This window comes from Protopterus annectens, chromosome 2.part1 (genome assembly GCF_019279795.1).
Source record: "Protopterus annectens isolate FY-2018-M chromosome 2.part1, PAN1.0, whole genome shotgun sequence".
Lineage (NCBI taxonomy): Eukaryota > Metazoa > Chordata > Ceratodontiformes > Protopteridae > Protopterus > Protopterus annectens.
The window spans coordinates 1,799,176,742-1,799,197,892 of NC_056729.1; the positions used below are offsets into that span (position 1 = coordinate 1,799,176,742).

Genomic DNA, 21,151 nt, shown 5'->3' on the forward strand with positions numbered 1-21,151 from the left:
TGTCAGCTCATATACCTTTCTCTTTCTTGAAGATAGTTGGGAGGGTGGCGTAATGGTTAAGGTGTTTGCCTTACAAACACAAAGTGCAGGGTTTGAGTCTCACAAGGGATAATTGGCTAGGCACAAAATGGCTCGAAAAGGCAGTTAGCCTTGTACTAACCTATGAACATTAAGCTACTCATCCTAAATGTATGAAGGATACCTCCAGTGTAACCCCCACCCTAAGTTGTAAAAGCTTCTCAGTTTCTATATTGTAAATTGTTTGCAGCTTAACAAAATTGTAATATTTGTACATATTTCTACACTAGTCTATATATTTCCAAGTCCGTAGTAATTGTATAACTGAAACTAAATACCTTATTGTAACCTTGCTAATTGTTTTTGGAGCTTTTCTCCCCAGGACTCAATTGAAAACGGGTTGTTTGGCCCAATGGACTATCCTGGTAAACCAACTGCAAATAAATAAAGTAAATAAATAAATAATGCAAAAACTGAGAAACTAGGAGCTCTTGCTTATTGATATGGATAACAAGATAAAAGGTGTAAAATGTTTTTAGTCTCTCTAGTTTTGTACATGGGTCAGACATTTTTTATCAACCAGAGGAGAAAGTGTGGACAGTAATAAAGAGTTTGAATGATTTTATTTGGAAGGGGAAGAGGGCAAGAGTCAAGTGGGATAAGTTGATCCTCCCAACAGAACAAGGAGGTGTTTAGTACCTGATTTGAAGGGATATTTGACAGTCACACAGTTAAGGCTCTTGTACATAACACAAGCAGAAAGCTACATTTCAAAGTGGAAAGAGATGATGATGAAATGGGGGGGGGTAGTAATTCTGAAAATAAGGAACTAATGGGGTTTTGGAAGCAGATCTTTAAGGAGAATAATAGTCATTCAGAATATTATATTCATAAAGTAGCAGAAAGTATACCAAAATCTAAGCCAATACAAGAGTGGAGAAAGGAGATTCTACCGATTGAGGTGGCTTCAGTTAGAAGACATGAGGAGCTGCAATTTACTACAGGAAGCTGGCAAAGGAATCAAGGTATTGGGAGAAGATAATTAGGGAATGAAAGGCAGTAGCATTGGAAAAGGCCAAAAGACATTTGGATTGCAGGCTAGTAATTGTCTTCCCTATCCGGAATTGATATCCAGGTATCGAAAAAGAAAAGGAGTAGAGCAATCCTAAATGAAAAACTTGCACTGGTTCAGTTTTTTTAACTGAATCTGGAGCAGGAGCTGCTGTTATAAAAGGGATAATTAGTAGGGCATATACAATATTGCACGATAACTACTAGATTCCAAAAATATTTTAAGGTGCCCCTTGCAAGGCAGTCCTAGCAGTGTAAACCTTCTCTTTTGCCTAGAAAATGACCTCCTGTTACATTTCTTTCCCCCTCTGCTCTTAATTCCCAAAGTGTTGAGGAAGATTGTGCCAGACAAACCCAACTTGACCGTAGTTTACCGACTTGTGGCCTGACATCACTTTTTTTCTTGCTTGCTCAAGGAGTTTTACCAGGAAAGTTGCAGGGTCCCAGCTGTAGGAGGGCCCTCATATGCCCATACCTGAAGGAGAGAGATCTTGCTGTCTGGAAGGTTGAACTCATGCTGCAGTGAGAGTCCTTTCTCACAGAGATCTTTAGGATTATAAGAGAGACCAGAAATCCTACTGTTTATAAATTTACCATAGTGGCTCATATTTTCATCCTAGTGTAAATCTTTGGCCATCCACCCCAAGACAACTGTTGTCCACCAAGCCATTCTCTGTCGTTCTACTTTTTTGAGAAGGGGCTTTCCTGTGAATTAGTTAGTATATACTTATCTGCCGTTTTTGTCTGTTTGCCATTAGAACTGCCACTGGCTGTTACACCTACTGCAAAGGGGGAGGTTACATTTCTAGCCACTAAGAAAACCATTGCTTCTTCATTCGGATTTAGACTTCATCCTAGAAAAAAGTAACTCTTGACTTCCTTGTAACCAGTGGACTCTGCAGATCTGAAGTTTCTTTCTTGGAAATCTTGTTTTTGATTGCTATCACCTCTACTGCAAGAATTACAAAATGACCCTTAGAACTAATCCCTCATTTGTGACTGAAGTTGTTTCAGAGATAGGACTTAAACTTAAGCCATCCAGCTGCCAGTTCTCTTTCCAGACATTAAAAACAAGGGCGAGAAGGTCTTCCCCTTTTTGAATGTGCTTAGATAGCTCAGGTTTTATCCATAGTAGAGTAAAGATTTTTAAGCAAAGTTGACTAGCTAACTTTTATGTCAAGCAAACTGTATTTAAATGGATGGCAGGTTGCATTTTCTTGTGACCACCATGAAAAAATTTTGCAAAGTTAGATTACAACATACTCCACAAGGTCATCTACTAATATTGCAGCCTTATTCAACAAAAAGCATATACTGTGACCCATGTAAGGGCCTGCTTTCATACTTTCTATTGTCAGTACAAGCTGGACATTCTTTTCCATTGCATTCTTACAGGATCTAGGCACTCTTCTAACTTAAGCCTTCAATCAGCTTGGGTACTGCTTTTGTGCTCTCCACATGTAGTAAATTCTACTGCAGCCACAGCCATAATCATATTTTGTGGTCATACTCACTATAACTAGATGTGTGAGTAAGATCACTGCTACAGGAAAGACTCCCTTTTGCCCTCTTTTCTCAGGAGCTTTGGTGCAGATGAAGGGGTTGCATCCTCACATTTTCTCATTTTTTTACCTTTTTTTTATTCTTTGGGCTCTCTATCTTGTGGTTCTGTGATATGCCCTTATTCCAGAATGATGTTCTGTTGGAAGGAGACCCCTGGCAATAAGTTTGTTTGCATTTGGCAAAAGATTGAGGCCCAAAGGTCTTTCATGTGGCAAAGTCCACTGATAAATGACATGGCCCCTAGTAGACCACACTCAGATCAGGAGTGTCCTGCAACGAGCTTTTATAGCCACACTGGCCACACTTTGAAGCATTTTTCTGTGGAACTGCTTGCAAGGGAACAAAACAGCAAGGGACCGAAAAAAAAAAAAACAGATTATCCTGCAGTGTAAGGCATACATTTTCTGTAGTCAGCTAAAAAAAAAGATAAATATGCAAACATAGATAAAATTCTCAAAAAGTGATAGGAATATAGAGAAAGTTTGAAGAAAGGAGAATGACTAGCTGGCCTTAGGCATAGTCCAACTAGGCAGCCGCCTAGGGCCCCGCTCTAGCAGGGGCACGTTTTCAGTGTTTATTTGGTGTAGGTAGACCAGGATGGGGGCACCAGGTGGTGTGGTGGGGGTCGCCATGGAGCCGTTTTACCTAGGGCACCAGTTGATCTAAGGCCACTCCATCTAGAAGACATTAGGACTCCTTGCCTAATGCAGATTACAGAACTCTTAACTGCAGCCAATTACAGATCTCTCTGTCTTGGGTGGCAAATGAGATCTGAGGGCAAAGTAAGCATAATACTTTATGGGTATCAACTATTTTGATCAGTGATGATTCTTTCAGACTTCTTATTAAATGATACCTGTTATAGGGTCATAGGTTAATACTAGGTTGATTGCCCTTGTGAGGCATTTTAAGACTAGCCAGTTATCTCGTTTGAAAAAAAAAATGCATATTGTGTCTTTTCGGTAAACAACTCTACCATTATGCCAGTACCCATCTGTTTTCCATTCTTTCTTAATTGTTAATGGAAAAACAAGGGTATGTTGACAGTGCCTCCAAGTTTTTTTTTTTCAACTGTTATTCTTAAGGGAAAACTCCACCTTAGAACTACAAAAATCTATTTTTTCACTCTATCCCTGTTTTCTGAGTGATTTTAACACCTCAAAATCAGTCTGACTGCTTTTTATAGAATTTTAATGTTTTCTGCAAAATAGTGGTTAGTGGGGCTTGATATAGTAACATAATCTTAATTTTCTTTGAGCCTTTGTTTCCCGTGGTCATAAGCTTTGAGTCATGCTAGACAGAAGGATGTAGTGATGTATTTTCGTGCCACTGACATGTAATGGGTTTAGTGTCAGTCACTGTCATGGGTGGCTACGATGGTGCAGCGGTTAGCGTTGTCGCCTCACAGCAAGTGGTTCTCCTGTTCAATTCTTGGCTGGGGTGCCTTCTGTGCAGAGTCTGCATGTCCTCCCTGTGGTCGCGTGAGTTTCCTCCGGGTGCTCCGGTTTCCTCCCACATCCCAAAGACATGCTGTAGGTGGATTGGACACACTAAATTGGCCCTAGATGTGAGTGCATGCATGTGTGTGCCTTCTGTGGAAGGTTGGGCGCCGGGCAACTCGACACCGTAAAACTCCACTGCCAGTCATGAGCGGACAGGTGATCCTCTGTGGCGACCCCTAACCGGAAAAAGCCGAAAGAAGAAATATCAGTCATTGTCATCTTATATACCGTCTGTAACAGGACTGCTGCTTTTATTTCTTGAATGGCCCTCATTTGTGTGCGTCTCAGGGCTTGTGTTACAGTATACTAAGGAGTTGTACAGCAGCAACCAAAACAGTTGCTAAATTGCAGTCTTTGTTCCAAGTGTGTTTTTTGTCTTCCAAGATGAATTGACAGCCCCTCCCCCTACACTTTGGTAAATATTCTGATACTTTACAAGAAAATATATGTTCTGACTTTTCTCTAAATGTCACAGACATCTTTAATACTACATTCAAGTCCTCTTAAAATGCAAAGTAGTATAAGCAACAAACATTTAAAGTTTAGCATTTCAATACTGCGATGCTGCTTATGTGAATTTGTCAAAAGAGGTGACAACTGCCTTTGAACTATTGATTGATCTGATTGCTGTTTTGCTATGAAAGGCATGGTTACATTAGAAGCAGCTGTGATTTAGTGCAAGTTTTCTCTCTCTCTCTCCAGTAAAGACAATGGAAAACAGTTTCACACACCTCTATCTTGTTTACAGCAGCTGAGCTTCTGACTACAAATTTCTATGTCTGTGGCATGTCATGCAAGTGCAGACAAATTCCTGTGCAACTTATGTGAGAAGTTAAACTTAAAAAAAAAAAAAAGTGGGTGGACTTTCTCTTACTTTGATACCAAAGTGTGGAAATGAATGTTTTATAAAGTACAAGCAGGTTTTAGCTACCTACACAGTACTGGAATCATACTGTAGGTAGAAAAGCAACCTAATATTTGAGTTAAAAAGTAGGAGAAGGTGGAGTTTTCCTTTAAGAATAAAAATAAAAAAAATAAGGCACATTTTTATGTACTTTCTAGCACTTGGGTTCTGTATCCTTTTTGTTTTTTAAAGATTTTACAGTATCTTAACATTTTTTTTTTAAACTAGGATCAGATTTATTAACACAAACAATACAATAATTATCTGTGTAACACACATACTGATAAGTAGAAACAAATAAAGTGGCTTAGTTTTAAATACCCCAGTTTTTTTATTTCAAATGCCCATTTGCAGATATTTACAGCATAGATGAACAACCTTGATAAAGGCTCTGTTACCCCACTGCTTAGCAAAAGTCTGTGTGTGTGCAGCTGTGTAATTATTTTTTTTTTCCAATATTCTTTATTTCAATTTTGTATGTCACAATCACTAATAGCAAACATCAGCAGGTATGAAATAAGAGATCACATGAGCATTGTAATATTTAGAGCAAAACAATCAGTAAGCAAGAAGACTAACTATTCAAACTACTACCATAAACAAAGTATATACAAAGTGCCAATGCTTCCAATTGATCAATCATAACAACATGTAGCCCTCTATAGAAATTATACAATAAGGAGAACTCTACTAACACATCCATCATCCATTTAAGTTCCAAAACATACGGGTACTGGTAGAAAACTCTGTTCAAATCTCAGCAAGGAGTAGGAAAATAGAATCCCAGAGACTCTGATTTTCCAGTCTTTTACGTGGGCTAGTGGTAATCATTTTTTGAGAAGTTATATATGTAATTGCCATATTCCTAAAACACCCCCAAGATAGTTTCGAGCGATCCATCCAATGTTTGGTAATATAGAACTTAACCAGAAGGCAGATATTGATCAATATCTTAAGTCGAAGAGATGACATATTGATATTGGTAATATGGAGTAAGGCCATTTCCCAAGTTAATGTTGATTTATGGTATCCCATTTTTCTTAATCTAACCTTAAGAGAGCACCATAGGTTATGAGCATATTTACAAAACCATAATATATGGATAATGTCTGCTTGGGGGTGTGAACAACAAGGGCATGAGGTGGATATAGAAGCATTAAATTTATTTAAATGAGTTGGGGTATAATATAAATTGTTTGTAATCATAAATTGGGTAAACGTGAATTTCTTAAAAGGGGAATGTTTGAGCGTGAGTTTTATCGAATCTGTCTTTTGTTGCGAGGATATTTTAGCACCTTGTTTGCTCCAGAAGTCAGCAAAAATAAGTTCATTTCTATATAGATATGAGGAAAATGCTTTGTACGCAGTGGAAATCATATGTTTATTGGAATTTAGACTTTGTAGAAGCTGCGTAACTACAGTAATCTCAGCATCTAAATTATGTTGATTTGGTGAGGAAAATAAGGTGAGTTCCTTTAATTAAAAATAATAGTATAAGCTTTGGACAAAGTAAGAGCTTCTCTGAGTTCTGTCAGTGAGAGATGTTTGAACTTATAGAAATCCCACATCGTAAAGTCCTTAATCAGGGGGAAGTTATTCAAATTTATCATCCGACCCCCCCAATTTAATATTGGGATTAAGATGAAGGGGCTGAAGTAGTAAGAGAGCGTTAGCTAGTCCCATAGAATTAAATAATTCCTGGAAATTCTCAATTAGATCTCTCAACATATTGTGTAATTTAGTTTCTCTAGTTGAAGTTTTCGTCAAGAAGGGTAAAACTTTGGGATTAATGTTGTTGCTAAGAGTATGGTTATACCATAATTTAATCCACAAAGGAGTCCATGACAGGGGGTCAGGGGTATAACTGGCAATTGCTAGGAGTCTACTAGCATGAATAATTCTGTAGTAAAGGATGAGATTGGGCATCGCCATGCCCCCCCCCCTGATTTAGGAAATGTAAGTCTATAATAGGACATTCTAACCGATTTTGGGTGCCATACAAATTTTGCGATTTCATTCTGTATTTTCTTAATGAAGGTGATTGTAACTGGGGATAGGGAGGAGTTACATTGATAAAGAATTTTTGGGAGTATATTCATTTTGACAACAGAAATTTTTGAGAGTGTAGAAAGCTTTAGTAATTGCCATCTTTTCATATCATGTGAGATAGTGGTCCATATTCTGTTTAAGTTAGCTTGTAGAACAGAAGAATATGAATGATCATATGAGACACCTAAGTAGTCGAGGGAGTGACAAATACGCATAGGTAAAACTGGAAAAAGGTGAGGTTTGTGTGCTGCAGGATTAATTTGGAAAATACTAGATTTGTTAGCATTAATCTTGAAATCTGAAATTGCAGCAAAAGTATTTAGGGAATTTATTAATTTCATGGCATCATTTGAGGGGTGCATAAAGTACAAATTCAGGTCATCTGCGAAGGCAGTAAATCTAATATTAGAGTTGCAAATCCTAGGGATAGCATGGTAAGATTTCTGCGCCACAAACAGGAGCAGTACCTCTAAATATAGATTGAACAATAGAGGAGACAGGGGGCATCCCTGTCTAGTTCCATTTGTAATTTTTATCGGATTCAAGAATTTCCTGTTTATGTATAAGCGAGTGTTTGAGCTGTTATATAAAACCTTAATGAGGTTTATAAATTCAGGAGGGAGGCCAAATTTCAAAAGAGCTAGGAACAGGAAGTCCCAGTTCACCCTGTCAAAAGCCTTACAGGTGTCCAATATCAAAGCATATCTAGGATTGGGGTCTTGTTTGGTTATTTTTATTATAGATTCTAATGTTATGGTGTTATCCCATGTGTGTCTACTCCTCATAAAGCCAGCTTGCTCAGGGGAGATCAACCCATCCATTACTCTTTTCAATCTATTGGCCAGTATAGAGGAGAAAATTTTAATATCAACATTCATAAGTGATATCGGTCTGTAGTTATTGGGGTTAGTAGTGTCTAATGTATTTTTGAGAATCAAGATAGTTTTAGAATAGTTAATGTATGGGTCCCTAGTACCATAACTGGCCAAAGATTTAAATAAATCTAGTAGAATAGGGGCTAGAGTAACTTTAAATGCTTTATAGAATTCCGACGAGAATCCATCTGGACCAGGGGCTTTCCCTAATTTCAGATTATCAATAACTTCTAGAATTTCCTTTACCGTAATCTGGGCCGATAGTAAATCTTTTTGTGATTCAGTAACTTTCGGGAAGGTAATCCCATCCAAAAATTTCGTCATCTCTTCCTTAGTGGTCATAAAATTATCATTAGCATAAATTTCAGAGTATATTTGGTAGAAAAGCTGAATAATGCTTTCATCAGATCTATAAGACCGATTGTTATACTGAAGGCAAGAAATTCTAGGGGATCTAGGAGTGTTGAGAATTAATCTAGCTAAAGCCTTAGAAGGGATTTGTATATATTCTGAATATTTCGCTATAAATCTATATTCCCAAATAGACAGATTTGATTGGTGATATTCAAACAGCTCCTTTTGCTTTGCAATTAATTCCTTTTCTGTGTCCTCAGAGTAACTATCAATTTCTTATCCAAATTAGTAATATCCCTCTGTAGCTCGATTAACCTTCTGGCCCGTAATTTCTTAAGAAAACTCGCTTTCTTGATAAAAACACCCCTGAGTACAGCTTTAGCTGTGGCCCATCTGCTATCGAAGGAGATATTTTCATCCTGTTTAGTTCCAAAAAAGATCCTTTAGAGTCAAATTAATCTCATTACTTAAAGATTTGTCCTGCAAAAGGTTAGAGTTTAAAGACCAAGTAGGAGTTGTATTAACTATATTCTGAGTTAAACTTATTTCCAAAACTATTCTTGAGTGGTCAGATAGGAAACGGGGTTCTGTTGAGAACTTAATTGTTCTGTTGTTGAAGTAACTTGAAATTAAAAAATAGTCAATACGGGACCATGACTTGTGACACCTGGAAAAGTAAGTAAAGTGATTGTGCTTATAATCAGAAACCTTAGTACTAAAGGCAATCGGGTCAATTAATTCAAAGTCATCAATCAGGTCTATCGAGGCCTTGCAAAACACTGAGTTCCCAGATCTATAACTACCAAAACGATCTGACTGGGGATTAATGACCACATTCCAATCACCTCCAATTATTAGTCGATGGCTTGGGAATTTAAGTAAAAGATTATAGATAGTCATAATAAAATCTGTGTGCTCTGAGCATGGCCATAAATGTTGAGAAATAATATTGGATTATCTATTGTCTGGAAACAACAGGTAAAGTAACACCATCTGCCATCTTGATCATTCCCTTTCGAAATGATCTGTGCCTGGAAGGATTTTTTAACAATAATCGCCACCCCTTTGGAATTATTAGCCGAGCCAGAGAAAATAATATCCTTAACCCAAGCCTTTTTATTTTCATTAGCCCAATCAGTGTTCAGCAAGTGAGTCTCTTGCAAAAAACATACATCGCAGTTAGCCTTAAGAATCAGATGCATAATTAACTTTTTTTTCCCAATATTATTAAGTCCTCTAACATTCCACGAGGAAACTGTCAAATCATTAGTCATATTAAACATAATGATATTAGATATGTTAAGCAGAAGATTCTATACAGATAATTATATAGAATTGAAAAAGCAAAAACTAGTGAAAAACTGACATATATTTATATGCCATGAGATTAGGGCAGTACATTGTAAGCCAATGGCACCAGAATCCCTCAAATCTACATCCGTGCTTACCCACACCACTATAGCTATTGAGAGAATGCATAAGTAAAAACATGTAGTTAAAACTATAAATGAGTAACGTGAAACCATTTATAGTTCCCCATACTAAAGGGGTGGCGTAAGCCACAAAACGATGGGCTAGGCTTGTAAATGCCCTCGGGCAGATAGCCTAGTATGAACCTATGAACCTATGAACTATAATGAATATAACACAGCCAATATAGCATTTACAAAACTCATACAAAGTCATACCAAGTCCAAGATCAGACATCACAACCCTACTTAACATCCTAACAGCACCCAGTATATCTTATGTCAATCTTATATATGAATAGCTTAACCATGCAGAAAAATTATCAAATAGGCTGGTATAATTATATTATTGGTTGTAAGGAAATTGCAATAAGCGTAACTCAATTATATATAATAAGTAGAACCAAAAAATAGGATATACTCCATTAAGGAAGGGCTAATGCCGCTTCAAGAAATTATTATAGCATACCAGTCCATCACCACAAATCTTAAAAGGTCAAGAGCAAACAACGAACAGCCCGTCCCATGCCATAAAGTCAGTAATGTGCGAACAAAACTATATGCTGTCTGGGCTAGCGACAGACCCTACAGACGTCCTGGAGATAACTTTCCTGAAGAAGAAGAGGAAATCAGTTCCATAAATCTCGAAATGTGCTCGCTCAAAGGAACCCTTTCGAATGCATATAGCCAACGCGCACCGCTGGCACCGGATACGCGAGTCTTTCCTCTTAAATGTGCAACAGCTAGTGCTGCCTGTGCGTCACACTCAATGAAGCCCACTCACTATATCTACTAGCGTGAACATGGTTCCTAAGGGTTAACAAGGCAACATTTAAAGAATAAAACAAATAAAAGGATATAATGTCATAACGAAAAAGTAAGTGTATAACTGCTAGTAGTGGGAGAATACCCAAAACGTAATTTGCGAGCATATATTACTATTAAGGCAGCACAAGCTTAGGTGGAAGGATCTGAACCGAAACATTTAAGGAACACCGCTCTAGCTTCATTCGGGGATGGCATAGAAAGTTTAGATTCTTGATGTGTGAAAGTCAGTGTTGAAGGGAACTTCATCTGAAATTTAATTTTCTTTTGCATGAGATCAGCACAATACGGAGCCAGTTTACGACGCATTTCTTGGATTTCAAGAGGAAGGTCTTGGGTAATTATTAGCAGTTGGTTGTTCCATATGAATTTCTTAACTTTTTTGAAGGCTGACAGAATATTTTGGACATCTTGAAAGTTGAGCATTTTAATGTAGACTGGTCTTGGTACGGAGGTTAATTGCTGTCTCCGCAGTGCTCTATGGGCTCTTTCAATGTTGTATTTGTGCACGGGGTTTGTATCTTTGCAGAGACTATTAAATATTTGCGTTGCCACATCAATTAGTTGACCAGGCTCGAATTTCTCACTTAAGCCTCTAATTATCAAGTTATTTCTTCGGCTTCGTGCTTCTAGGTCCACGATCTTAGATTGCATGGAGCTAATAGTTTTATCTTTAGTTTGGAGGGATTCTTTTAAGGAGTGAATTTCAAATTCATTTGCCTTGGATCTCTCTTCAACCAGATCCAGTCTATCCATAATTTTATGTAATGAAGTGTCAAAGGTGTTAAATTTGGCCAACAGTTCTTGAATAACCACTTGTAGAGGTGTAAGCGCATTTTTTAGTTCCTCCATTACCAATACATTTTCAGGGTTTTGTCTAACTGGCTCTTTGGAATGCTCTGATACTGGTTTTGACGATCTCAGCCTTTTGGTGTCTTTTTCTGGGGAGGTAGTGATGGCTGAGAATTTAGATTTAGTAGTTTGAATGTCCATATTCTCCGAATCTCTCGATGTTCTATTCATTTCACGAAAATTTCAGGAGCTGTCACTGAGAATGGTGCTGGAGTGCAGGCCTCTAATAACCGCGTGTCGGAACAGTTGCGCACAGCAGGAACTTAATAACAGCGCTTGTTATCAATCTGGATAATTATAGTACCTCAGATTAACTCCTCAAGATCAGTTATAAGAAAATTTAGCGCAAGGTACATGATCAGCCTAGGATTACTTAATTTAGACAGCCAAAACAAAGATGAGCACTGGAGCTGTAAGGAGAGGGAACCTATTAGACGCCCACCATCTTGGAACTCCTCAGTATCTTAACATTTACAAGGAAGATTTTGTTTGGTCTTCACTACATGATTATTACAGGGTAATATTAATATTCAGCCACCTTTTTATAGCGAGCTTTCATTGTCATAGTGACATTTTGTGCAGTCCTTTTTTGTGACAAATTGTAGCCCTTTCCATTTACCATTTATTTTTTTCTTGCTTCATGAGCACAGAATTCCTTCATCATAATGTAGCAGTCAATGTGTCTTTTGTCTTATCCTTCAGTAAAATCTTTTTTTTGACAGTAATCTAAAAGTTTATAAAAGAAAAAAAAAAGAAATTGCACTAAAAACATTTTTTTATTTTCTAGCACACAATGTTTTGGCAAGTGGTAGAATATTTAGATAGACTTCTGCTTTAGGAACATCTTTGTATAATTGATTTGTGTTTTGTGTACTCATCTGCATGTCCTCCCTGTGGTCGCGTGAGTTTCCTCCGGGTGGTCCGATTTCCTCCCACATCCCAAAGACATGCTATAGGTGGATTAGATGCACTAAATCTGCCCTAGGCATGAGTGCGTGCATGTGTGTGCCTTCTTTGGAAGGTTGGGCGCTGGTCTGGCAACTCAACACCGCAAAACTCCACTGCCAATCATGAGCGGACAGGAGATCTGCTGTGGTGACCCCTAACTGGGAAAAGCCGAAAGAAGATCATCACATTCATTTACATTGCCTCAGCAAGGCAGTTTACTTGCAGTGAGCACTCATTCTTGTGAGTAATTTTCGATAGGAGAACCAGAAATGGACTTGGAGCAATATGGGATTTATAAGGGAAGATTTGAGTCATCTTAGCAAGCTTGAGACCTGTTTGGATTCCTTATAGGAAAGATGCCATTTAATGTATTTTGGTTAGAAGATGCACATGATGTTGGTAAACCAGATGCTATGATTTACTGTTAAACTGAGTAGCTTCTTGATGATTTACTGTTGTGGAATTGTATCTGCAGTCAGTAGTATTGTATTCTCACTTGGAAATGGTGTATGGTACTGAATTTTTAAATGTTATTTGCTCCATTGTTTGCTGTACACAATTCCAGTATTTGATGCTGAAGTGTTATTCTTTTTAACACACGATATCTACTGTTTCCTGTCCTTTTCTTCTAGCAGAATCTTCCAAAACGCAGACACGCAAACCGAAGTGTGGAAAAGGAAGCCATTGCTCTCGAAATGCATACATGTTGGTCTATAAGAAGCAGTGCGAAGAGGAGAAACAGAGTACAATGGCTGTTCAGGTGCCAGGTAAACATGATTATTCCTGACAGCTGCAAAATGCTTTATAACTTCCCTCCCCTCTTTTGCCTATAAAACAGCATTATAGACACCCTTCTTGGTATATTTTCTTAGCCAGTTAAGGTGATGTAGAAATCCCCCTGATAATGGATCCGACTTTGGGAGTTTCAGCCAACAAATGTTTGACCAGCTCAGCCCTTAAGAATTAAACGGATTGCTGTAGTGCTTCCCTTGCCCATTTTCTTTAGTGACAAAGATCCCCGTCCAGGTCTCTACAATCATGAGCTGAAAGTCAGTCACTCAGAAAATGGTCTCTAGCCAGTTCTGCTCACCATTACACTTTTGGAGTGGTAGTGATATCTCCACCAACTTTAAGATGAGAGCATTTAATTTTATTCTTGAAATTTCAGGAATCAGATTTAAATTTCTTTTGTGTCAGCATTTCGTGTCAGGCTCTCCACCCCCTCCAGCCTCAGATACAATTTTTACTCTGTTATACTTTTCTATTTTTATAGCTCTTTGTTGTGCCAAATCATTGGTGATTGTCAGTTGCTGTTAAGATTCTGTTAGTGATCCTGTTTCTATTGAAGTTATTGTTTCTGTGATAGTAGTCATTAATATCAGTAAAGGTAAAGGTTAGCATGCTTTCTGAAAGTGTCCATGCAGAGTGAAGATTCCACCACAAGATAAGCAGTTGTGTTGAAAATGTTTAGGAAAGACTCATTTCTTAGAGGACTTCTCTCTTTGGACATCATCCAAGCCCTTGCTTTATATGTATCTTTTGGTCCAGATGAGCTTCAAAAAGATGTGGCAAGCTCCTTTTTCAAGATCAGCAACTTTGTCTTTGGTGTCTTCCCTGCTATCATTGGGGGGTTCAAACTCCATTCCAGCTCCAGTACCTTTCAGGCTATTGTTTGACCATCGACTTTGGGGTCGATGCCTTTAACCTCATTTACCCTGATGTTAGTAGTGGTCAGTGTTGACAGTTTTGACCTTGGCTTCCTTTGAGCCTCCCTCCCACTTCAGTGTTAGGAGTTGATGCTATGGGGGGTAGCCTTGGCCTTCATGATCTTGGGACAGAATGTTCCATCCTGGAGCCTGACCTTTTAGCATTCTGCCATCAGGGTCTTGGCCTCAACAGAATTTACAGCCCTCCTGGCTTTGGGTTTGGGCTTTGAAACAGATTCTTTTAGGCTGATGTTCACAGCTGACAACTGATGTCAGCTGGGCTCAACTTCTTGACTATGGTCATCCCATCTTCAATGTTAAGGTTATGGTAGGTTCAGATGCATATCATGCAGGCAGGCATCCTTGCATAAGCCTCTCCACAAAGTGTTCATTCCATGGCTCAGTTGAAAGCATCTTCTGGTGTTTCTGCCTTACCCCTCTTCTAATCTAGGACAGAGGAGCCAATGTTTGTAGACAGGATTTCAGTCTGTTATCCAGTGCTCAATTTTCTTCTTTCTTGGATTCTCCCCCTGTCCAAAGACCAGAAGTAAGGCAAGGATGTAAAAGAAAATCCATTGACTCTACTACAAAGTCTGTTATCCTGGACATGGGTGACAATTTAAAGGCTGACTCCCCTTGCCAGATCCCTGGGTGAGCACTTGGAACTCCTCAGGATCTAGGCCTTTGGCTCCAGGGCACCCTCTACAAGTCAGAGAGTATCCTGTTGGAGACCTTCCATTCACCCATTTAATCCTATTTGGTGGCTTCACAGGCAGGTGAAGTGGTAAAACTGATGACTGGCAATTATAAAAAAAAAATAAATAAAATAATGGTGACCTCTCTCCACAAGGATCCAGATAAGATTCTTTGACTTCCCCAATGACTATCCCATCTGTTTACAGAATCCAATGGAGAAGTGTAATTTGAATTATGGAGGGCCTTAGAAAGCTGCCAAGCCTCATTCCAAGGTCAGTCACCCCATCTTCCCCAAATAAGGAACCATGTTCCTTGTACAGGCTAGGGAATTGGGTGTTTTTATTCTCCAGCTTTTTTCTAAGGACATTAAATAACGTAATGCACATGCAGAGATTCCAGAGACATTTGATAGATGAATTTGCTAAAACTGTGGAAGAGTCACCAGATTCAGACCTTAAAAATAGACTGTTGTACCAGTTGTCCGCCTTTAATGTAATTGCCCTTCAGTTTATCCATCTCACCTATAGCGTTGTGGATGGATCTGCTAGGGAGGCAGATACAGGCTTTTACTGTCCACAAATACACCTGGCTCCATCTCACAAACTTTACACAGAATTCCAGAAGGCAGATTATAAATGTGGAGATGGAAAAACAGGGTACTGGGGACACTAAACTAAGTTGTGGTGAAATTCCAGGTTCCTCAGAATTTCTTTTCTAGGACACATCACAGTCTGCAGCAGGATAACATTTGAAGCTCTGGAAAGCACCACATTGGTAACAACGGTTTTACCTATCTAATCAGCAGTGTAGAGGGATAAAATCTTGACTGTGGTCCAGGTGACCCAGGTATGATTAGCAGTTGGGGCAGTTGGCAAATGAGGCTGGGGAGGATGGGCATGCCCATGGGAGAGAGGGGGGCCATGGGAACACCTGTTCTGTTTGATCCTTGGTGAAAGCCAGGTATATCCTGGGAATGTTATCTGCAGGGTGCAAGGCTGTGACAGAACTACAAGTGGATGAGTGAACAATATTTATTTATTATTTATTTTGCATTTGTTTACTGGGAAAGTCCGACTGGACAAAAGTCCATTTTCAGCAGAGGCCCAGGAAGATAAGCTCCAGTAAACAGTATAAATATGTAAACAAGAAAAAAATAGTAATACAACAACTCAAATAATACAATATTGTACAATACATTATCTAGTGGAAACAATAACAAAAGAACAATATTTACATTTGCTAAAGAAGACAAGTTACAATAGAATGAGAGGAGAGAATAAAGTGTATAGTAGAGTAACACCAAATATGACAGATGTAGTTGGATATAAAGAGGGGTAAGAATTATCCAGGATGATAACAAGAACAGAGCCAGTTTTCCATAAAGTGAGATTTTAGGAGCCTTTTAAACTGTGCGAAAGAGCAGTCAGAGGAAATATTGGATGGAAATTTGTTCCACACTTTAGCAATAGCATTGGAGAAGAGAGTGTCACCAGCTGAGTTGTTACCTTTGGTGGCTTTTAACAACACTTTGTTACTAGGTTGTAGGGGTGTGGTAGTGGTATATGTTGCATTGTATTGCTGAGAACAGGGATTTTATCTGGCTGGTGTAGGATTTTGTGGCAAGAATAAGTTGGTTATAATGTCGCAAGTGAGGAAATTCAAGCCAGTTAAGTGCAGTGCAGTGATGTGACCTATGTGAGACATTAGTAGCAAATTTGGCAGTTTTATTGTAGCAAGGTTCAAGTTTGATAAGGTCAATTTTATGGAGACTGGTTAGGATTGGAGAGGCATATAGGAGAGTTGTCAGAAGGTGTGTACAGGTGATAGCTTTTGTGGAGTTAGATAGGAACTGCTTGTTTCTGTATAGAAGACCTATTTTCTTGTAACGCAATACACCAGGCGTCCATTAAATATCACACATCCCCTTGGGTATCTCGCACGAGAGAGAGAGAGAGAGTGTGTGTGTGTGTGTGTGTGTGTGTGTGTGTGTGTGTGTGTGTGTGTGTGTGTGTGTGTGTGTGTGTGTGTGTGTGTGTACATGAGGAATAGTCTTAAATAAAAAGCCCCTTTGGCAATAGTGTGATGTTGCCCTAAAAACTTCAGTCTCCTCACTAGCCCTTAACAGGGGATCTGAAGTAGTTACTTCATTTGATCTGCAACCTGTGGGTAGCCGGATCCGACCTCGGATCCGAACCGGCAGCTTTCCAGGCTTCAAGATCCGAGCTCCTAGCTCCTCCCCCCTACCCATAATCCCTTACTACCAACCACATTACCTCAGATCGTTTTTTGCCGCGGCTAAAGACAGTTGCTTCTTAGTGAAGAGCTCCTGGCCTGGTGAGTTTGTTCCTTTTTCTATAGCTATTTCTAGTTTTAAATTGTGTGTGTGTTGTTTTACTGTCGAATCCTTCAAACCCACTTTAAAAAAAAAAAAACTATTTTTTCCTTAGTTTAAATTTGTCTCTCCCCCTCCCCCCCCTTAGTGTTTGGGTGTGTGTGTGAGAGAATTTATGGCTGAGTCTAAGGCTATATTTTCAAAATGTACTGAGTGTGGCCACAAGCTTTCCCCAGCTGATGGCCACACTCAGTGCGTTTTATGTCTGGGGGCAGCACATTTGTCGGAGGCCTGCCAAATTTGTGCGGCCTTCAACCCTCGGGCACTTAGGGACAGGAAGAACAAGCTGATCCTGGTGGAAAAACTCCCTCAGGAATCGGCTTCTTCCTCTCCCAGACGGGTTCAAGCTACTCCTGTAGCTTTGGCACCGGCTACTCCCTTAGCTGTACCTGGGACTCAACCTCCCTTATCGGGTACTAGCTCTGTGGAGTCTGGTTCTTCCCACAAGGAGAAGAAAAAACATAGAGAGAGAGAGGGCCATACTTCAAAGAGGCGGGCCGAGTCTCATCCCTCAGCTTCGCCTGAAAAGATTTTGAAGTCCCCTGAGAGGGTCTCCGGATCCTTGTCCTCTCAGCTCCGTTCACCTTCCTTTTCTCCGGAGCCAGAGGAGGAGGATAGGTCTCCCTCGAGGTCTTCGAGGCGGCCCTCTCGGCCTGCCTCGACTACCTCCTTGCGGTCTACTAGAAGCATCTCTGAAGCAGACATGGATTGGATGATGCGAAGATTTTTACAGACCCAGATGCAGATGGGGATGCTCTTGCCTCCCCCCCCCCCCCTTGGGAGGGAGTGCAGCCCCCATTTTTGCCCCGATCGCTCCTTCTCCGACCCGTTATCGGGTCTCGGAGTTGTCGGATCCAGGCCCTTTCGGATCCGGGGATACGTCGGCGCCGACAGGGATAGTGTCTTCGACGCCGACTATACCTTCGAGCTTGTCGGATCCAAGCTCTCGGGGCCGAGGGTTGAGCATCAGATCCGAAAGGGTGGTTGTGTCTTCGGTGCCGATTGGAGCGGAGCACACCACTACCTCGGGTCCGATTGCTTCGGCTCCGACCCCGATCCTATCCTCGGAGCCGAGGAGGTTGCTTTCTCAGGCTGGTGACAGTGAATCTCCCTCTGCTTTTGAGGTGGTGGAGAGGGTACTGTCGAGGTCATCCAGGTCCCCGACCGGGCCTTCGGATCCACCCATGCCCCCACTGTATCAGGGTCTGTCTTCGATCATCCGTCCATCTGGACAGCCTGCCCAAAGCCTCCAGTTAGTTCCTAGGGAGGAACACCACCCGGTGGACGAGCCCTCTTCGGACAGCCCCGCCGAAGAGGTGCCTCGGAAGAACCAGTGCAAAAGGAGGCACCTGGACTCCCCCGAGTCCATTACCACGGATACGGATTTGGATGATACGGAGGGCTCCCCAAGGTCACCCCCCGAAGATGTCTCATTTGGAGACATTATGGAAATGTTGCGTATAAGAGGGGGGTGGTCTGCCCAAAAGCCTCCCTGGACGAGTCCGTATTTCTGGAGGCCTTTGAGGTAGGCCCATCTACCTCCTGGGTGTCCCCCCCAGCCGACCCCTTGGTGGACTTAATTACCACCAGGGCTTGGAAGGAGCCTGACACCGTGGAGCCTATCCCTAGACGCCCAGATAAGGTCCTCAGCCCTCCTTCTGATAGACCTTCTTGGTCCAAAGGCGCGCCGGTTGATGCTATGTTGGTGGCGGCGGCCACTAAGAAAGAACTTGCCCAAGAAAGTTCTTCGGTCCATCCGCCGGACAAGGAGTCCCGGGCTTTGGACCGTATTGGGAAGCGGATGTTTGCTTCAGCGACCTTTGCCATAAGGTCGCTGAACTACATGGCACACACCATCAGGCTACAGCGTGACTTAAAGAATACGCTGCAGCCCCTTCCGGAGTCCATCTCGATCCCAGACAAAAAGGTTTTTGAGACTCGAATGGCCACTCTAAAGTCCATATCAAATACATCTATGCGGCTTCTTTCCCATGCCACGGAAGGAGCCGCTAGAGCTAGCGGAGCGGGAGTAGTCTTGCAACAGTACTCCTGGCTCCGCCTTTGCGACTTCACGGATCCCTTCAAGGCGTCCTTCACGAATGCCCCTTACGATGGTTCAGCCTTATTTGGCTCATCAGTTCGCGACACGCTTGTCCAAAGCGAAAAAGATGGGAAGACTCTGTCGGCCGTTGGAGTCCGTTTCTCTAACCCCCAAAGATCCTTCTCCAGGAATCAGAGGGGGCAAAAGAAGCTGTGGTTCCGTAAATCTCAGCATTCCCGTCCCGCTGCGGACAACTCGTCCTTTAGAGGCAGAGGAGGACAAGGTGGACGCCGGCCCAGAGGCAGAGGGGGCCCGGGTAACTTTGGGACTAGAGAACCTTTCTCAGAGGGACCCGCGCAACAGCCCTGAGGGCTTGCCCGACTGTCCCTCTCTGGAGGCAGTCGGGGGGCGATTATCGGAGCACCTTTCAAATTGGGAGTCCATTACAAACGATCGATGGGTGCTCCAGATAATATCCAGAGGTTACACAATACCGTTCTCGAACCCCCCTCCCAAACCCAAACATCTCCCCGATGTTCCTCCCCGATGTTCCACCCCATCAAAGGGAGTCTGCAACTCAAGAAATTTCAGAGTTGCTAAGACAAAGAGCCATCCAGCCCGTCCCCCCAGATCAATCCGGATTGGGTTATTACTCCAGGTTCTTCTTGGTGCCAAAGAAAACGGGGGACCTCAGACCCATCCTAGACCTCTCGTCCTTGATCCTGTTCATACCCAAGGAAAAGGTCCGGATGGTCACCCTCCAATCTATTCTCCCCCTTCTGCAGGAGAATGACTGGATGTGCTCGTTGGACCTCAAAGATGCGTACTACCATATACTAATGGACAGACGATCCTGGAGGTTCCTCCGCTTCTGGCTAGGAGCCTGTCATTATCAGTTCAGGGTTCTTCCATTTGGCCTAACCTCAGCCCCCAGAGTGTTTACCAAAGTCATGGCAGTGGTTGCAGCCCACCTGAGACTCCAGGGCATTCAGGTATTCCCTTACCTGGACGACTGGCTCCTCACCGCCCCCAACAAGCATCTTCTGGTTACGGCGAGAGATTATGCCCTATCTCTGTTTGGTCATTTGGGCATTTCAGTGAATCTAAAGAAATCCTGCCTGTGCCCCACTCAAGCCCTAGAATTCATAGGGGCCAGGTTGGATACTCGAATCTCCAGAGTGGTTCTGACATCGGCCAGACTGAACAGTTTGTCTCGCCAAGTCTTGGACATTCTTCGGAGCTGCGCTCCTCCAGCAGAATTAGTCCTGAGGGCGTTAGGGTCTATGTCGGCAGCGATCGGCCTCTCTCTCCATGCCCGTCTGCGAATGTGAGTGTTACAATGGACTCTCCAGGTCCAATGGTCACTATCGGTCCATCCCTTGGACATGCCGATCCCTCTGAGCAGAGCATGCAGGGACTCCCTACTTTGGTGGTTACAGGCTCGAGAACTCAAAGAAGGGAGACCCTTTGTGATTCCCCCAGTCAAAGCCACGTTGACCACGGACGCTTCCTGCCTCGGATGGGGCGGGCATTGCGCAGGCAAGTCCGTCCAAGGCACGTGGACTTTTCTAGAGACTGCATTGCATATCAACGTCCTAGAGATGAGGGCAGTGCTGTTGGCGTTGCAGGCTCTCCATCACCGTCTACCTCTGGGGACTATTGCAATCCAGACGGACAACATGTCCGTTGTCTGGTATATAAACAAACAGGGAGGGACCAGGTCTTACCCCCTGTGTCGAGAAGCCATGAGAGTGTGGGAATGGGCTATTTCCACCAACCGCTTTCTGATAGCAACGCACATTCCAGGGCGGTCCAACATGTTAGCAGACAGCTTAAGTCGGGTGTTTCTCAGCCCTTACGAGTGGTCTCTGAATCCCTCTGTCGCA

General features: G+C 41.8%; 1 protein-coding gene across 7 annotated transcripts in view; it reads left to right on the plus strand.

The window, feature by feature from the left end:
* USP48 (ubiquitin specific peptidase 48) overlaps window positions 1-21,151 on the plus strand; it is a 3,461,715-nt gene that overhangs the window by 1,066,069 nt on the left and 2,374,495 nt on the right. For 5 of the 7 annotated variants that reach the window (XM_044063244.1, XM_044063240.1, XM_044063245.1 and 2 more), the window contains one exon: window positions 13,063-13,197. In XM_044063244.1, coding sequence (XP_043919179.1) covers window positions 13,063-13,197 — 135 coding nt within the window. The remainder of the gene's footprint in view (window positions 1-13,062; window positions 13,198-21,151) is intronic. The other 2 variants (XM_044063242.1, XM_044063243.1) reach the window with 1 other exon arrangement.